The sequence below is a fragment of the Pantherophis guttatus genome, chromosome 4 (assembly GCF_059756535.1).
Source record: "Pantherophis guttatus breed Tessera chromosome 4, ASM5975653v1, whole genome shotgun sequence".
Classification (NCBI taxonomy): Eukaryota; Metazoa; Chordata; class Lepidosauria; order Squamata; family Colubridae; genus Pantherophis; species Pantherophis guttatus.
Window position 1 is genome coordinate 23,916,076 of NC_142066.1, and position 17,452 is coordinate 23,933,527.

The window sequence follows — 17,452 nt, forward strand, 5'->3', positions numbered from 1 at the left end:
AGGAACAGGCTCAGACTCAACCCCTCCAAGACTGAGTGGCTGTGGTTCCTGGCATCCCGATATAGCCAGCTTACACCATCACTGACTATTAGTGAGGAAATCTTACCCCCCTCACAGAGGGCTCGCAACTTGGGCATCCTCCTGGACTCACGGCTGGTTTTGGATGATCATATGACGGCCGTGGCCAGGGGGGCTTTTTATCAGGTTCGCCTGATATCCCAGTTGCACCCCTTTCTGGATCAGGATGCCTTGTGCATAGTCACTCATGCCCTCGTCACTTCCCATCTGGACTATTGTAACACTCTCTACATGGGGCTTCCCTTGAGGAGCACCCGGAGGCTCCAACTGGTCAGAATGCGGCTGCACGAATAATAATGGGGGCAACCCGTTGTTCCCATGTAACACCCCTCATGCGTGAGCTGCACTGGCTCCTGGTGGTGTTTCGGGTGTGCTTCAAGGTGTTGGTTACCACATTTAAAGCGCTCCATGGTTTAGGACCTGGCTATCTACAAGATCGCATTCTGCCACCGATTGCCTCCCACCGACCGGTACGCTCACACAAAGAGGGCCTCCTCAGGGTGCCGTCAGCCAAACAATGTAGACTGGTGACCCCCAGGGGGAGAGCCTTCTCTGTGGGGGCCCCTGCCCTCTGGAATGAATTACCCCCAGACATACGAAGGATCCCCAACCTCCACACCTTCTGTCGTGCAGTGAAGACCCTGTTATTCCAACAAGCCGCTCTGATGGGATAAATGATTTTAATTTGGTCTTAATGGGGTTTTAAAATTGGTTTTAAAATGAGAGTTTTAAATTCGGCCCATGATTTAATTATTTTAATCTGCTCTTAAATTCTATTTTTGTACATTGTTTTTATTATGGCTGTTCACCGCCCTGAGTCATTCAGGAGAAGGGCGGTATATAAATTAAATAAAATAAAATAAATAAATAAATAAAGTGTACATAAAAGAAAAGATACGTTCATCAAGAATCATAAGATACAACACTTAATGATAGTCATAGGGTACAAATAAGCAATCAGGAAAAAAATAAATATAAATCGTAAAGATACAAGCAACAGAGTTGCAGTCATACAGTCATAAGTGAAGGAGATGGTTGGTGGGAAGGCAAGCTAGAATGAGTCAAATGTAGGGGGAAGGCATGAAACCATATAGTCCTTTACCAATCTCTCAAAACATTTCATCATAATAGAAGTGAGTGCAACTGGACGGTAATCATTAAGGCATGTGATTATAGTTTGGGGGGGGCACTGGTACAATGACAGCATTCTTAAAACATGTCAGCAAAGTGAGCAAAGAAGAGATATGCATTTAACTGAATTAGGAGATTGTGAGGTGAGAAGGGAGAATTTATTGGCTACTAATCCATCTCCTGTTCTTTTAATCAGCATTGCTTTCCTTCGGTTGAGAAAGCCAGACTCGGTTATGATCCCAAGATCATTTCTTTCTTCCCTGATGAGGAGCTGCCAAGAGATGGGTTTCGGTCATATAATTTCTTCAACTGGAAAAATACTTGATAATAGCTTTGGGAAAGAGAATTCCCTACCTAATGATTATCAGAATTAATGAATTAAACTTGGTTTTTGGGCAAGCACAGAACCTAGGGAGACTTAGCAGTTTAAGTTTACCATGAGCAACAGCTTCATGAGTAAGTGGCCTTATGAATCACTCAGATGATAATAATTGTAATCTACAACTTTAGCTATGCATAAAACCAGTAGAGGTTCTTTCATTGTTCCAGGCAAAGTGAAGATGTGGTTGCACTGCTCTGATTGGAGCCAAATTGCTTTGGCATTCAAAGAGACTCACACACTTTCCCATGGGTTTCTGCTCTCTCTCCTTCTCCTCCAGGCTTCTTTCAACAAGACCTTTAACTCCATGTGTCATAACAAACGACATTTGCAGTTTAATCTCCCTGCCCTCTCCAGTGATATCGTCATTGGAGAATTTGTGTCGACTTTATATCCCAAATGGTCTTTGCTCCACTTTATGGAACATCCAGCAGGATCTTTGGAAGGATGGCAAGTACTCCTTTGAAAGAAACTGTGATATGCCTTTCAAGGTTGTTTTTTTTTTTAATTGATTGTATTCAGGACATTCTGATTAATTTTTTTCCATTTTAGATGAGAATTAAAACTGGTTTAGGTATATTTTTTATTTATATATCTGTCTTGGTTAATGATATTTCAGGTGCTGAAATATACAGTAGCTGTTAAATGTTGCCTTGTAGACATGGTTTTTCATGTTGCTGTTGTTATACATCAATTAACCTGTTCATGAGAAGATTTGATTTTAATGACACTGTTCCCCTATTTTTTTTATTTAACATTCAAAATGAAAGCAAAACCATATCAAAACTATTTAGCATGAATATTTTATTAAAGGTTTAAATACATATCTATGATTCTCATACTACATAATGCCACTGTTAGGAATTTGTCACTTTTTCCTGATTTGCAAACACTTCTACATACCAAGACTTTTATTTTATAAAGATTGTGATAGCTTGAGTTTTCTACTTCTTATGCAGTAAGTCTCCTTAGTAGAAAGACGGAGCATATTTAAATATATGAATGTGATAAAATGTGAATTGTTGTTAACAGTTGGCAAAATCCATCAGTTTCTGCCCTTCTATTGCATTGCTGCCCTACATACACAAAACAATGCTTGTAATTGCATTAAAATTCTCAAAATATGATCACAGTTCCCACATGATCCTCCAATGAGATTCAAGCACTGCACTTCAGCCCAGATACATCATTTTAGATGTATCTAAATCCAGTTATTGTCACATTCGAAGATTATAGAACTAAATGAAACTCTTCTTGCAGGCCATTGTCTAAAAACGTACAGCATGTCCTAGCCTTCAGTTTTGCCATTCAGGAGATCAACAGGAATGAGAACTTGTTACCCAACATCACCTTGGTCTCTAAGATATACGAGAATGGTTTTCAGGCAATGAAAGCCTCTGAGAACCTTTTCACTCTCTTCTTTTTGGAAGGCCTCTGTCAGCTCAATTACAGGAAGGGAAAGGAGCAAAACATCATGGCTGTCATCGGTGATCTCCCTTCCCAGAACACCATCCAGATGGCCAACACCTTAAATGCCTACAAGATTCCACAGGCAGGTATCTGGTTTCACATTATGCACAAGAAAAGAAAGGATGGCAATTAAAAGTGAAGACAACCCCTCAAAAACAGCTGCAATATTGGGGAACTCGTTTTAGAGTTTTTATTTACTTATTTTGTCAGAGAAATGCAATGCATCAATTACTATTTTATGTGTAGTAATTCTTAATAAGCACAAACATATTTAGTTTGTAGAAACTGTATAGGTATCACTGTTTCGGACTTCTCCTCCTCCTCCTCCTCCTCCTCCTCCTCCTCCTCCTCCTCCTCCTCCTCCTCCTTCTTGTCTTTCTCTTTATCACTTTGGGTTCTTGTTCTTGCTCTTCTGGTGGCCTCAAGCATTGTTAATTGATATTGTAGTAGTGTATCTGATGTTGTCTCTCCATCTTCTGGGTATTCTATATTCACAAGAATTTTAAATATGCTTATCCTAATTATCTTACCCTCATAATATAAAATGGAAGATGAATACTGTCAGATCCTTAATGAAAAAGCCGCCTCTCTTATTACTCATTCCTATCTGCTCTCTAAAAGGCATATGGTGGCTCAGTAGCTGCTGACCTTGTCAATTTAAGTTCAGTGGTTCGAATCCCTAGTGCTGCATAATGGGCTGAGCTCCTGTTACTTGTCCCAGCTTTTGCTAATCTAGCAGTTCGAAAGCAGGTAAAAAATGTACATAGAAAAATAGGGACCACCTTTGGTGGGAAAGTAACAGGGTTCCATGGATGTTTGGCATTTAGTCATGCCGGCCATATGAACATGGAGACATCTTCAGACAGCACTGACTCTTTGGCTTTGAAATGGAAATGAGCACCACCCCCTAGAGTCAGGAACGACTAGCACATATGTGCGAGTAGAACCTTTATCTTTATCTGCTCTCTATTTCTACTTAGCACAATCAAAGATTGAGGTGACTTTGTCTAAAAAGGGATGAATGGAATTCTAATGGTGGTCTGGTTACCAAAGCTCTCAGGAAAGACTTGTTGATCTCCAGATTTAGTATTTATCTCACCCATCAAGATTTTTTTATGGAAAAACAGGTCCAAAAGAAATACTTCCATTTTTTTTTATGTGTCTACAGAAGCAGTATTTCATCTAAAAATACATCATTATTATTCCCAATCTGCAGCTCAGTTATGGCACTTTTGACCTGGCATTGAGTGATAAACAGCAATTTCCTTCTTTCTTCTGGATGACTCCAAATGAAAACCTCCAGTATGCTGGGATTATTCAGCTCTTGAAATATTTTGGATGGAATTGGATTGACCTGCTCATTCCAGAAGACACCAGTGGAGAGAGATTTCTCAGAATTCTGAGACCAAAATTCATCCAGAGTGATATTTGCATTTCTTTAATTCAACTTATTCCAAGATTGACAAATTATGACCCCAGTACCTTACGGAAGATTAATCTAGGTAAAACAGGATGTGTCCTGTGGTATAGTAAAACCAATGTAATACTAGTTTATGGGGACATGCAATCTATAGAAGGCTTACAAGTAATTCTTGAATGGTATGAAATTAGTCAAAGGCTCCCAATTGAGAGGGTTTGGGTCCTAAGTGCTCTCTGGGATGTCACTTCTGTCTTTGAACCTCAGAAATTTACAGCATTGTCTTTCAATGGAAGCTTGTCTTTTGCCCTACACACAAATAGGGTACCAGGCTTTCAAGAGTTCCTTGAGAAGCTAAATCCATATCACTCTAAAGTGCATTTCCTACCTCAATTCTGGAGTGCAGCATTTATCTGTTCACTTCCAATGTACAATATATATGGAGCAGGCAAAGGAAGCTGCACTGGGAAAGAGGATGTGCGGAGTCTCCTTGGAACTGCCTTTGAAATGGAGATGTCTGGCCAGAGCTACAGTATTTACAATGTTGTCTATGCTGTAGCACATGGTCTCCATGCTATGTATTCATCCAGAGCCAGGCAGAAGACAAGAGGCAATGGAGAGAAGTGGAATTTGCTGAAAGTCCAACCTTGGCAGGTTAGTTATGGTTCCTTCTAATGTAGTGGGAATGTAGCCATAATAACATATTGATTTCAATTTTTACAAAATTCAAAATTCATTAACAGTATATTTTACAACAGTCTGCATTCAACTGAAAGTGTCTGAACGAAACATCTTTTCATTTAGATAATGTAGGAGATTACAAGGTTGAGCCCGAGGGTAGAGTCAAATGCATCATCCGTTTGGTGTCTCTACACCCCCATAAAAGACCTAATTCCAGCCCCCATTTAAGTCCGTTGGCTCTTCTCTGGTGCCAATTCACCTTGACCATTGATAGTTCAGAATGTTGTAATAGGTAGCATGAAATAAACTTGTAGTACTTTTGAACTCTGTTCTGATTCCATGAAACAAGGAATAATATCATATTCTTTATTTAGCTGCTCCTCTAAAGTGTATGTATGTATGTATGTATATGTGTGTGTGTGTGTGTATGTGTAGAGATAGATAGATAGATAGATAGATGATAGATAGTTAGATAGATAGATAGATAGATAGATAGATAGATAGATAGATAGATTTAAAATATATGTTTAAAAATTACTGTTTAATAACAGCATAGTTGGAAGGGACCTTGGAGGTCTTCTAGTCCAACCCCCTGCTCAGGCAGGAAACCCTATACCAGTGATGATTAACCTTTTTGGTGCCGAGTGCCCAAAGCATGCGCGCACGAATGCATTCACATGAGGGCTTCCCCTGTACCCCATTTTTGGCCTGGAAAGCCTCCTGAACCCCCATGCATTCACTCTGCCCCCCCAAACAGACATGGACATGGACATACCGCACATGCGCCCCACCCCTGCACATGCACGGCAGAGACCAAAAGACCAGGTGGTTGGCTGGAGGCACACATGCATACGCGGTGGAGCTGGACTGGGGCGACTGCTGGCGTGCTGCAGAGAAGGCTTTGCATGCCATAAGTTCACCATCACAGCCCTACACCACTTCAGATAAATGGTTATCCAATATCTACTTAAAAACTTCCAGTGTTGGAGCATTCACAACTTCTGCAGGCAAGTGGTTCCACTGATTAATTGTTCTAACTGTCAGAAAATTTCTCCTCAGTTCTAGGTTGATTCGCTCCTTGATTAGTTTCCACCCATTGCTTCTTGTCCTCTTTCAGGTGCTTTGGAGAATAGGTTGACCCCCTGTTCTTTGTAGAACCCCTTATATATTTTTAAGATTGCTATCAAATCACAACTAGTCCTTCTTTTCATTAAACTAGACATACCTAATTCGAGCAACCTTTTTTTACACATCTTAGTCTCCAGTCCCCTAATCATCTTGGTTGCTCTGCACTCTTTCTAGAATTGCAACATCCTTTTTACAATGTGGTGACCAAAACTGGATGCAGTATTCGAAATGTGTTCTGCAGGATGAAGGCATCTTCCCATGTTTCAAACCAATATGGTCTGAGCTTTCTTTTGCCAATTAGACCCACAATATTTGGTGATGTCATTGATCCATCTTCTTTTTGGTCTCTTTTGTAGACACCTTTTATCAACAGTGAAAAGTGATTAGAGTTGATAAAACACTTTTTTATCAACTGGGATCCATTCTATGACTGCCTTGGTCCATCTGCCAAGTCATTGTCAAGTGGTATTAACACTTCAAATGATCTTGATTCTATCCTCTGTTAAGGCAGCCTAGGATTGAGTTGGCTTTTTTGGCAGCTGCAGCACACTGCTGACTCATATTGTCCACCAGACTCCAAGATCCCTGTCACCGTTACTACTGTTGAGTCAGGTATCGCCTATACTATACCTGTGTATTTGTATTTTCTTACCAAAATATAGAAACTTTGTTTTTTCACCATTGAATTTTCTTTTGTTAGATAGTGCCCGATAGGTCACGTCTGACAACATCCTTCTGTATTTTAAGCCTATCTTCTGGAGTGTTGGCTACTCCCGCCAATTTTGTGTCATATGCAAATTTGATGGCTTATCTATCCCTCATCCAAATCATTGATGAAGATGTTGAAGAGTACTGGGCCTAAAACAGAGCCTTGGGGTACCCCACTTCATATTTCCATCCATGTAGATGCAGTTCCATTGAGGACTACATGTTGAGTGCGGTTGGTCAGCCAATTATGAATCCATCTGGTGGTGATGCTGTCTAACCCACATTTTTCTACTTTAGCAAGTAGTAGGTTATGGTCTACCTTATCAAATGCCTTACTGAAGTCCAAGTAAATTATATCCACAGCATTTTTCTTGTTCACTAAAATTTGTCTGGCATGATCTGTTTTTAACAAACTGATGTTGGCGGTTCCTTCAGAAGCTTGGAGTGTAATCCATCTGGTCCTGTTGATTTGAACTCGCATAGGGTAGACAGGTGCTCTCTTACCTTTTTCTTATCTATTTCTTATCTATTTTAAGTTGTATTCCTGCATTTCCCATGCAGCTGCAAAAAATTAATTAAGCAGTTCTTCTTCTTCCTGTTGTTCATTACTTTCTTGCCATTTTCTCCCATTAATGGACAATAATTTCCTTGACATTTTTCTTGTTTTTTACATGTTGAAAGAAGCTTTTGTTGTTGTTGTTGTTGTTGTTTTTTACTTTTGTCGCAAGACTTAGTTCATTTTGAGCCTTAGCTTTCCTGACTTCATTTTTGCAGACTCAAGATATTTGTTGATATTCTGCTTTGGTTAGGTGCCTCTCTTTCCAGTTTTTATATTTGTCCCTTTTGTCTTTAAAATTTATAATTTTTAGTTGTCTATAGGCTTGGTGGTAACCTCTGAAAGTATGTATTTCTTGTTGCAATTTTGATTTTGATTTTTCACAGATATTATATTAGGTATATGGAGATATTTTTTTCCCAGAGGTCTTCTGCTTCCTTTCCAAGTTTCAATCCAGTAAATGATTACCTTTTATGCAGCATTTTGTGGTTGAATAGCAGAAGAAAAATTCACTAAAGTAGAGAGAAGGAAAAATTGTGCAAAATAATAATAATAATCAATGAAATTGGTGGCAGGGGTAAGATAATTAATTGTTCTAACTGTTCTAACTTTTAGAAATTGTGGATGCTCCAACACTGGAAGTTTTTTTTTATTATTGAAAAAATTTTCAAATACAAAATTTCCCCCCATTTTTCTCCCCCCCTCCTCCCTAACCCCCCCTCACCACCCATCCCCCCTGTGACTTCTTCACAACAAAAACCTAATTCATAACAGATTATATAATATTTTGCCATCCTCTTACTCCCTCCTCTAAATACTGACCCTTACATGCTAATAATATTATTAATATTATTACTTCCCCCTTTTACCATACGTTTCAAAATAACATTATATAATAACTTCTAATTTAGCATAATAATATTATTATAACTCCCAATCTAGCAACAATCTGCCTTTTTTTCTCCTCCCCCATACTTATATATATAACATTTCAAAGCAGCCTTCCCCATAAATCTTAATTTAACATTTATTCAACTCTATCCATTTCCTCCACTCCCCTAAATATATCACTTAAACATCCCTTTTCTTAAACTAAACAATCAGTAAACTAACCTATTTCCACCCACTTTCCTACAAAATTGCCATGCACAACAATTCTTAATATCTTTAATCAAAAAAGGAAAACAACCACCCGAGTGACATTATAATTATATTCCATATAGTATCTGTAATTGTGGCTTTCATTAGGATTATTAATTCCCATCATCATAATGGGTAACAACCAGAACTTCTGCGTGCCCCAGCGTAGCTCTCTTGCCTTATAGCTCAAGATAAATATAATACATTTATCAATAAAAAAAAGAAATCCAAAATAGATAATTCCAATCCAACAATTTAAGGCTCTTTTCACATCCCAAAGTTACGGCATTGCAGAGGTCTGTCACTCTCCTCAGGATAATGTTAACCAATACTTCGCCTCAACTATCTTTTCATATATTCATTCATTTTTTAAAAATAACTGGCTTCACTGTTGCTTAATTCAGAAATTTTTATTTTTGTGAGACCTATTTCTTTTTTTCTTTTCTTTTTGTGGGTTTGAGCTCCATCCTAATTTCCCTTCTACAAGTTGTATATCAACTGATCGATTTTCATTCTGCTTTATGACTTGATCTTGTTGGTTTCGCTTTTGTATCTCATATTTCTTTTTTATCAATTGTGTATCAGCTAATTGGTTTCCATCCTTGTCTGTGACTTGATGAATCATCACATTAGAGTCCGATACCACTTCTCTCATATTTGTAGATAATCCAGCTGAGGTGTCTAAAGAATCCAAAGGCAATTTGTCCACAGCAGCCTCTATAATTCGATGTTTTCCCTTTATTTCCAACTCCTTCTGCTTATCCTGTATTGTGCATAAAGATGTTAAGTTCATTTTCAAAAATTTTTGATAAAATTCTTCCGCTTTTTCAACAGTATTTAGTTGGTATCTTTCTCCTTGATATCTCAATATTATGCCAACTGGAGCATCCCACCTGAATAGAATATTTCTTTTTTTAAGCTCAGTCACTAGAAAACCAAATTTCTTTCTTTCCGATAACATCTTAGGCGGGAGCTCTTTGTAAATCCAAATCTTTCTTCCAAACAATTGCAAAGTAGAGTTGAAGGAATTTTGCACAATATTATTTCTTATTTCTTTATCTGTAAAATAAATCACCACATCTCTAGGCAATTGCCTTTGCTTTGCAGTCCAGGAATTTATTCTATAAACTCTATCGATCCTACAAAATACTTCCTCAGGTTGAACCTTTAAAATCCCAGCCAAAATTTCAGAAGATATTTTCCTTAAATCATCTCTGTTATTTTCCTGCAATCCTCTCAGTCTAATCGCATATTCAGTAAAATTATATTGCATCATTAAAACTTCTCTTTCAATCCGTTGTTGTATATTTTCTCCATTACAAGTCTTTTGATCAGCCTCCATTTTAGGTTTTTCTTCTGAGCTATTGTCTTGAGTGTTTGTCAAATCATTTTCAATTTTTTGTATTCTATTGTCCATATTGTCCTCAATTTCTTCCATTTTAGACTCTAATAAATTAGTATTTGCATCCAACTTGATCATAAATTCTGTAAAACCATTAGCCATTTTTATAATCTTTCGATCCAAAGTATCAAACTTTAATTGCACTAATTCTTTAATTTCCTGCTTAAATTTTTCAAAGTTCTGATTCACAATCTCATCCCTTCTTACAATCTTCTCCAAAAGAAATTCAATTATGTTAAAATCAGTTTTCTGAGACTGGAGATTTAGAACTTGTTCACGTAATTTATTAATGGGGGAATCCCCCCCCCACTGCTTGTTTGTCTCGCTTTGTAAGTTTTAATGCCATGTTTCCACACAGACAAACTTTTTTAGAAAAGAAAAGAGAGGCAAAGAAGAAAAAAAAACTTCTTTCCAACCAAGATCACTATCAGATCTCCAGGAAAAAGAGAACACAAAAGTAGAGCTTTATCTTCAATTGTAACCAGAGGTATTTATTCTGCTACTTTGTATCTTAATAGGAAACGGAAGGACTCTCCCTTTCAGCCCCTTCTCAAGCCTCAGCAGTCGCCATTTTTAAAAAATTCTTTTTTCCCTTTTCCTTTTCCTTCTTCAGTAACTGTTATAAAATAAATAAGATACTTGCGATTCAGGGTCACAGGTCCAGCTCACATCCTTTTTAATTATTCTGTTAATTTTGTATGCTTGTTCTTGTCGCCTAGCTCTGCATAAGCAGAGGTCTCCCAAAGCCGGAGCGGCGGCGAGGGAAATAGGGAGCTTCATCTGCTTCGTCCCCAAAAGTAAAAAAAAAACTTTTGGGGCTACACAGAGAGCTGGGGAATGGCCTGTTTTCCTTTCTTACCTGGCTCCAGATCCTCTCTATTTATCTGGGAAGGGTGAAAAACAGCCTTTCTCACTCCCTCGGAGGCCTCTCTAGGAGTCTCTGGAGACTGGGTACAGCAAAAAAGGTCACTTCCTGTCCCACCAGGAATTGAGAAATGGGCCCTTTCAGGCCTCTGGAGGGCCTCCGAGGGAGTGGGAAAGGCTGTTTTCGCCCTCCCCAGATACACAGAGATGATCTGGAGCCAGGTAAGAAAGAAAAATGGGCCTACCAGGCCATCGCGTGCCAGGAGCGGGGGGGAGGGGGATTGCGCATGCATGCGCAGGGGGGTCGCATAGAATTATGGGTATGGGCATGCGCACATGCAAACCTCCCCCACCCACCCCCCCTCCTGGCATGCGATGACAAAAAGGTTAGCCATCGCTGGTATAGGGTTTCCCACTTGAGCAGGGGGTTGGACTAGAAGACTAAAAGACCTCCAAGATCTCTTCCAACTCTGTCATTCTATTATTCTGTTATATTTCTTAGCAAAAAAATTATCCATCATGAAGTGCAACATGTGCTATATATCTGACCAAAAAACTCTATTTTGATTAAAGTCAATTCCATTTATTACAGTCATAGACCAGACACCAGAAACAATAAAAACACTCAGTAAATATGCAATTAAAAATTCTACTATAAAATAATAAATAACAGCTAAAATCTATGATAAAATCCAGCCTGTCGATTATATATGGTCTAAAATTACAATTCATAAACTTGTAGCCCATAGTCAGTTTAATATTTAAAAAGAAAGAAAGAAGCAGTGCAACAGGTTTGCCATATTTGTTGTGTAAAATAGCTATGGTGGATTAGCAATGTGTTTCTGATGAATCCCCAATGCTGGTGTGCAGAATTTAGCCACCTGCGCAGAAGAAATGGACTTAAGCAGCCACTGGAGATAAGGAGTGTCGGAGTGGCCAGGATACCCAGTAAATGTTGGAAGAATATGTTTCTTTGAATCTCTCTGTAAAGGCACATCGAAAGAATAATACTTAAACATAAAATATAGTCCTGCAAAATAGAATTATGCCTTTGGAATATTAAAAAAAATACTATTAACGCTAAAGTTTGGCTGCTAGTTAAAAATGACTTGAGTGCCATTTGGTAAATCCCAGCATGGAACTGTACATTCTATTGCCTACTATTGGCATAAATTTCTCACTTATCTCTCTTATTTTTTAGCTTCGATTATTTCTGAAAAACCTCCATTTCAACAATAGTGCTGGGGAAGAAATAGTTTTCAATGAGAATGGAAACCTGGCAGCAGCATACGATATCATCAACTTGATTACTTTCCCCAATCGATCCTTTCAGAAGGTCCAAGTTGGAGGTGTTGAACCTCAGAGTTCTCAAAAGGAAGGCCTCACCATAAATGCAACTACCATTGGATGGAATCCCAAATTTAAGCAGGTGAGTTAAACAAACCAACGAAAACACGAGGATATTTTCTCAATTTCTGGGATTTTAAATCAGTAACCTTAGAGTGGTTCCAAGGTCATTTGGTATCTTCTTAATGATGTTAGAACACTTTTGTATCCTGGAAAAATGAAGAAGTTCTCAATTCTACATTACACTTTCAGAATGTGGGGAAAGAGCTCACTGGGATTATTATTTATTTATATATTTTTGTATAAGATAACAGATATAAGTATAAGATTATGAATATAGGAAATGGGTACAAATAAAAGGGGACAGTAGGACAGTGATGGTAGGAATGTAAGTGCACTTATGCATGCCCCTTACAGGCCTCATAGGAATGGGGTGAGGTCAACAGTAGACAGTCTAAGGTTAAAGTTATGGGCGTTTGGGGATGAAACCACAGAGTCAGGTAGTGCATTCCAGGCATTGACCACTCTGTTGCTGAAGTCGTATTTTCTGCAATCCAGTTTGGAGCAGTTTACCTTTAGTGAGGTGGAAGATTCATCTTTTGAAAGGTAATACTGAAGGGAGGATTAACCTTTCTTCTTTGAAAAAAATATTAAAAATTACAGTTACAATAATACAAACAAGAAAAGGAAAGATTTTACATAGCTATACTGTAGATGATAGATAGATGAGATAGATAGATAGATAGATAGATAGATAGATAGATAGATAGATAGATAGATAGATGACAGACAGACAGACAGACAGACAGAGAGACAGACAGACAGACAGACAGACAGACAGACAGACAGACAGACAGATAGATAGGACTCTCCCACTAATGAGTTTATCTGACTTTTTTTTTTTGAATCAGTTGAGACACAAAGCATGAAAAAGGTCATCACACCTATTTTCCACTTCAGGCTAATATAAACATCCATTTCTCTGGAGTTTTGCAGGAAATGTTTCTCTTGCCAGTTCCCATAGCCAATTCAAAAATCTGGGGACAGCTTCTGGCCATATAGAGATTTAGTCATTTTTTTCCCTCTTCTTTTTCTCAGAGAACTGAATAGCTTTTCTGCAGGTACTAATGCTTGTGTATTTTGAAATACAGGCAAGTTTGGATTATTGTGCTATCCCATTTTATTGTTCATCACAGAATACCACAGATGGACTGTGGACATATATCAAAGTTTGCCATCACCCCAACTCCTGTGTTCACCACACTTGCATGACTGTCCTAATTGTCAGATGGTTTTTTGATAACTGAGTATGTGCAGAACAAGGGAGGCCACTGAAGCTGGGCAATCTGCTTGTTTTGCTTCACTCATCCTGTACATGGAAAATCAGGATACCACTCTTGAGTGGCAACGTAACACAGGGATAATTGGAAAAGGATAGCAAATACTAGACCAGAATATTTTTGCTGTCATCTCAGCAGTTTCAACACTATTTCCCATACATTACAAATTTATTTTGGATTTTCTTCTTACTATTCAAATTTAACAGCTCATTAAGATTATGAGAAACATCCTGTTTTATCAACCCCTTTAGGACATCTCAAGTTCCTTTACACACTCTGCAGGGTTCATGAACTGATTTGTATTCAAATTTTCAATAGCAATTCAAAGATTTTTCAGATTTTAACTGCTCCTCTGACTGATTCTAGCAATCAGTCCTAGGAATTCCAAATTTTGCATTATTATAAATTACAAGAAGCTGGTTTTCTTTAGGTAAATGTAAAGGTTCCCCACGCACAGATGTGCTAGTTGTTCCCAACTCTAGGGGGCGGTACTCATCTCTGTTTCAAAGCCAAAGAGCCAGCACTGTCCAAAGACGTCTTTGTGGTCATGTGGCCGGCATGACTAAAAGCCAAAGGCGCACGGAATGCTGTTACCTTCCCACCAAAAGTGGTCTCTATTTTTCTACTTGCATTTTTTACCTTCTTTCAAACTGCTACATTGGCAGAAGCTGGGACAAATAACGGGAGCTCACCCAATTACGCAGCACTAGGGATTCGAACTGCTGAACTTCTGATCTTTCCATCAACAAGCTCAGAGTCTTAGCCACTAAGCCACTGCGTCCCATGTTTTCTTTAGCTTTTATTTAAAGAGAATGACTGCTGACTGATTGATTCAAAGCTTGATTATAATCCATTTTAATTCCTTACTCTGGCCATTCCCATTAGACTCCACCTGCTGCCACCTGTGTAGAAAGCTGCCATCCTGGGTACCGGAAATTGATTAAGGAGGGGAAACAGGTTTGCTGCTATGACTGTGTCGAGTGTTCAGAGGGAAGCATTTCCACCACGATTGGTAAGAAAACAATATGGATGTTTCCTTAAAAATACAGTATGCTCTAACCAAGTTTGGGTTCTTGAATATAGTTTTAAAGAAAAGCATAGATTGATTGAGATCTCTCACTAGCCTTGGTCTCTTTCTTCTTTTTTTAAAGTGAAAACTTTTCCTTATTTAACTGTGTAATCTCTTGTTCAGGAAATGTAGTCTATTGAATAAAAAATAAACTTTAAAAGGATTTTCTTAAAGCAAACATTTTAATAGCTTTATTCTCTCCAAAAACAGGCATAATCAGGAGGCATAATTACTAAAAACTTAATTTGATTCAATGTGTAGAATTTTTAGATATTTTATTTATGGTTTTTAGATTCCAACCGATGTGAGAGGTGTCCAGAAAAACAATATCCAAATGAGAAGCACCAGCAATGTATTCCCAAAATTATCATCTACTTATCCTACAAAGAAGTCCTGGGAGAAGTCCTGACTGGCTTTGCTGTTTCTTTTGCTGTCATCACAGTTGTGGTGATGGGGACATTCATCTTCCACCAGAACACTCCCATCGTCAAAGCCAACAATTGGGATATCACCTGCACCCTGCTCGTCTCGCTCCTGCTGTGTTTTCTTTGCTCCTTCCTCTTCCTTGGATGTCCAGGGACAGTCACATGTCTCCTCCGGCAAGCAGTTTTTGGAGTGGTCTTCTCCATTGCGGTGTCCTGTGTGTTAGCCAAAACCATCACGGTGGTTCTGGCCTTCATGGCCACAAAGCCAGGGAACCGCATGAGGTTGTGGGTGGGGAAAAGGCTGTCCGTCTCAGTCATTGTTTTTTGCTCCCTTATTCAAACAAGCATCTGTGCTGGGTGGTTGACCATTTCTCCTCCTTTCCCAGACTTGGACATGCATTCCCAGGTGGATGAGATCTTAGTGCAATGCAACGAAGGCTCGGAGATCATGTTTTATGTTGTGCTGGGCTACATGTGGCTTCTGGCCCTCATCAGCTTCACGGTGGCCTTCTTTGCCCGGAAGTTGCCCGAGACTTTCAATGAAGCCAAGCTCATCACCTTCAGCATGCTGGTCTTCTGCAGTGTTTGGGTGTCTTTTGTGCCCACCTACTTGAGCACCAAGGGGAAATCCATGGTGGCTGTGGAAGTCTTTTCTATCTTGGCCTCAAGTGGTGGCTTATTAGGCTGCATTTTCCTGCCCAAGTGCTACATCATCATGCTGAGACCAGAGCTGAATACAAGAGAGCAGCTAGTTAGGAAAAAGACAGATGTGATATCAAGGGCAGCATGAATGATACCTGAATTTATATGATTTGGATGAAAATGTTCTGCCTTCTGAATTTTATTCAGAAATAATTGTCTTCTTAATTTTTTTAATTGCAATAGAATTTAGATTGATTAAGTGTGTGAATTGCAATAGAATTTAGACTTGTTAAGTGGGTGAGAATGACCAAGGTTCTCCAAACTGTCCTGACCAATGTAATTTTGTTGATTGTAAAGGAATGTTAAGTTAACCTTGATGAAGGAATGGACGTCCAGGGAAAGTAGAAAGTGAGGGAAAAAAACTCAGAGTGACCCCATCTTGATTCTGTTTAATTCAGAAAAGGTCAAAGAAGTTCAGGCAGGCTTTCAAGATAGCCTACAACAATGGTGTACCATTGGAATAAGACAAAAAATGAATATGATTGAATACAGACAGGTTATTTGAAGAACCACCTTGTCCCAGGCACATCTACCTGACCCACCAGAGCACAGAGGAAGGGAGTGTTAAAGAACTCCTCTGCTAAGAAGGAACTAACATGTTCTGAGTAACGAACCCAATCAAATCAGGACTCTGAGGCTTCAGTCAGGCTCAAAAGACCTTTTATTGAGTATATCATATTGGCATGTAGAACGGTGAAGCTAGCTCTAAGTAATTCCCGGCTTTAGGGTTATTAAAAGGATAGAAACTTCCCACCCACCTTGGGTGTCCCAGGTCACGTTAGCCAATCAGTCCGGTGGCAGCTTTCCCCTCGGTCTCACCACATGTTTGTTGCCTTGACCTTGGTTCTCATGCTGAGCCTGGTTGATGTTTTGTCTAGAGGTTAAGGCACCACCTTCTGACACCATCCCCTTCCCCCAAGAGTGGCAAATGAGAAACGAAACAAAAGAAAGTGCAGAGTCCAGATAATATCAGTGTCCTGACTGAAGGGCCATTCATGAGGAGGAACAGAATCAGATTACATCAGCTGAGGAGTTGCAGTTTGAGTTGCAGATTCAAATCCCGGCACTACTGGTTCACTATTGGGAACGTGCGGGTGCGCACACTTTCTTTGCAGGCACGCAGTGCTTCTGTGGCCCAACCGGTAGCAACCCACTCCTGTCCAAACCATAGCTACTGTTTGATGATCAGTTGATAACTGGCCAGGAGTCCTTTGTTGAGGTCCCTTATTTGCCAATTGAGTCATTCCTAGAATGGGAGGTCCCCTCAGGTAGTCACATACTCTAGTCACTTCATTTCTCCCCCCCAACTTTTTTTAAAATTAAGATTTATTATAAATCCATATAACACATGAAAATAAAGATGAGAACAAAGAGAAAAAAGGATTATAGGGAAAAAGAAAAGGGAAAAAAGCTGTGATCTAACTCTTGTTAGTACAGTACAATAGAATAACAAATGCATCACCACCAGATGGATTAGTAACTGGCTCAACAATCGCATTCAAAATGTAGTCCTTAAATAAACTGCATCCGCGTGGAGGGAAATATGCAGTGGACTACTTCAGGGCTCTGCCTTAGGCCCAGTACTCTACAATATTTTCATAAACAATTTTGATGG

General features: G+C 39.1%; 1 protein-coding gene across 1 annotated transcript; it reads left to right on the top strand.

Annotated features, from left to right (window-relative positions):
- The first annotated feature begins 1,275 nt into the window (after nucleotides 1-1,275).
- LOC148113900 (vomeronasal type-2 receptor 26-like) lies at nucleotides 1,276-15,942 on the top strand. Its single transcript, XM_087893521.1, has 7 exons — nucleotides 1,276-1,305; nucleotides 1,869-2,038; nucleotides 2,849-3,140; nucleotides 4,275-5,129; nucleotides 12,156-12,383; nucleotides 14,527-14,653; nucleotides 15,003-15,942. The coding sequence occupies exons 1-7, from the start codon at nucleotides 1,276-1,278 to the stop codon at nucleotides 15,923-15,925; spliced, it is 2,625 nt and encodes an 874-aa protein (XP_087749647.1). The 3' UTR covers nucleotides 15,926-15,942.
- Nucleotides 15,943-17,452: the final 1,510 nt, after the last annotated feature.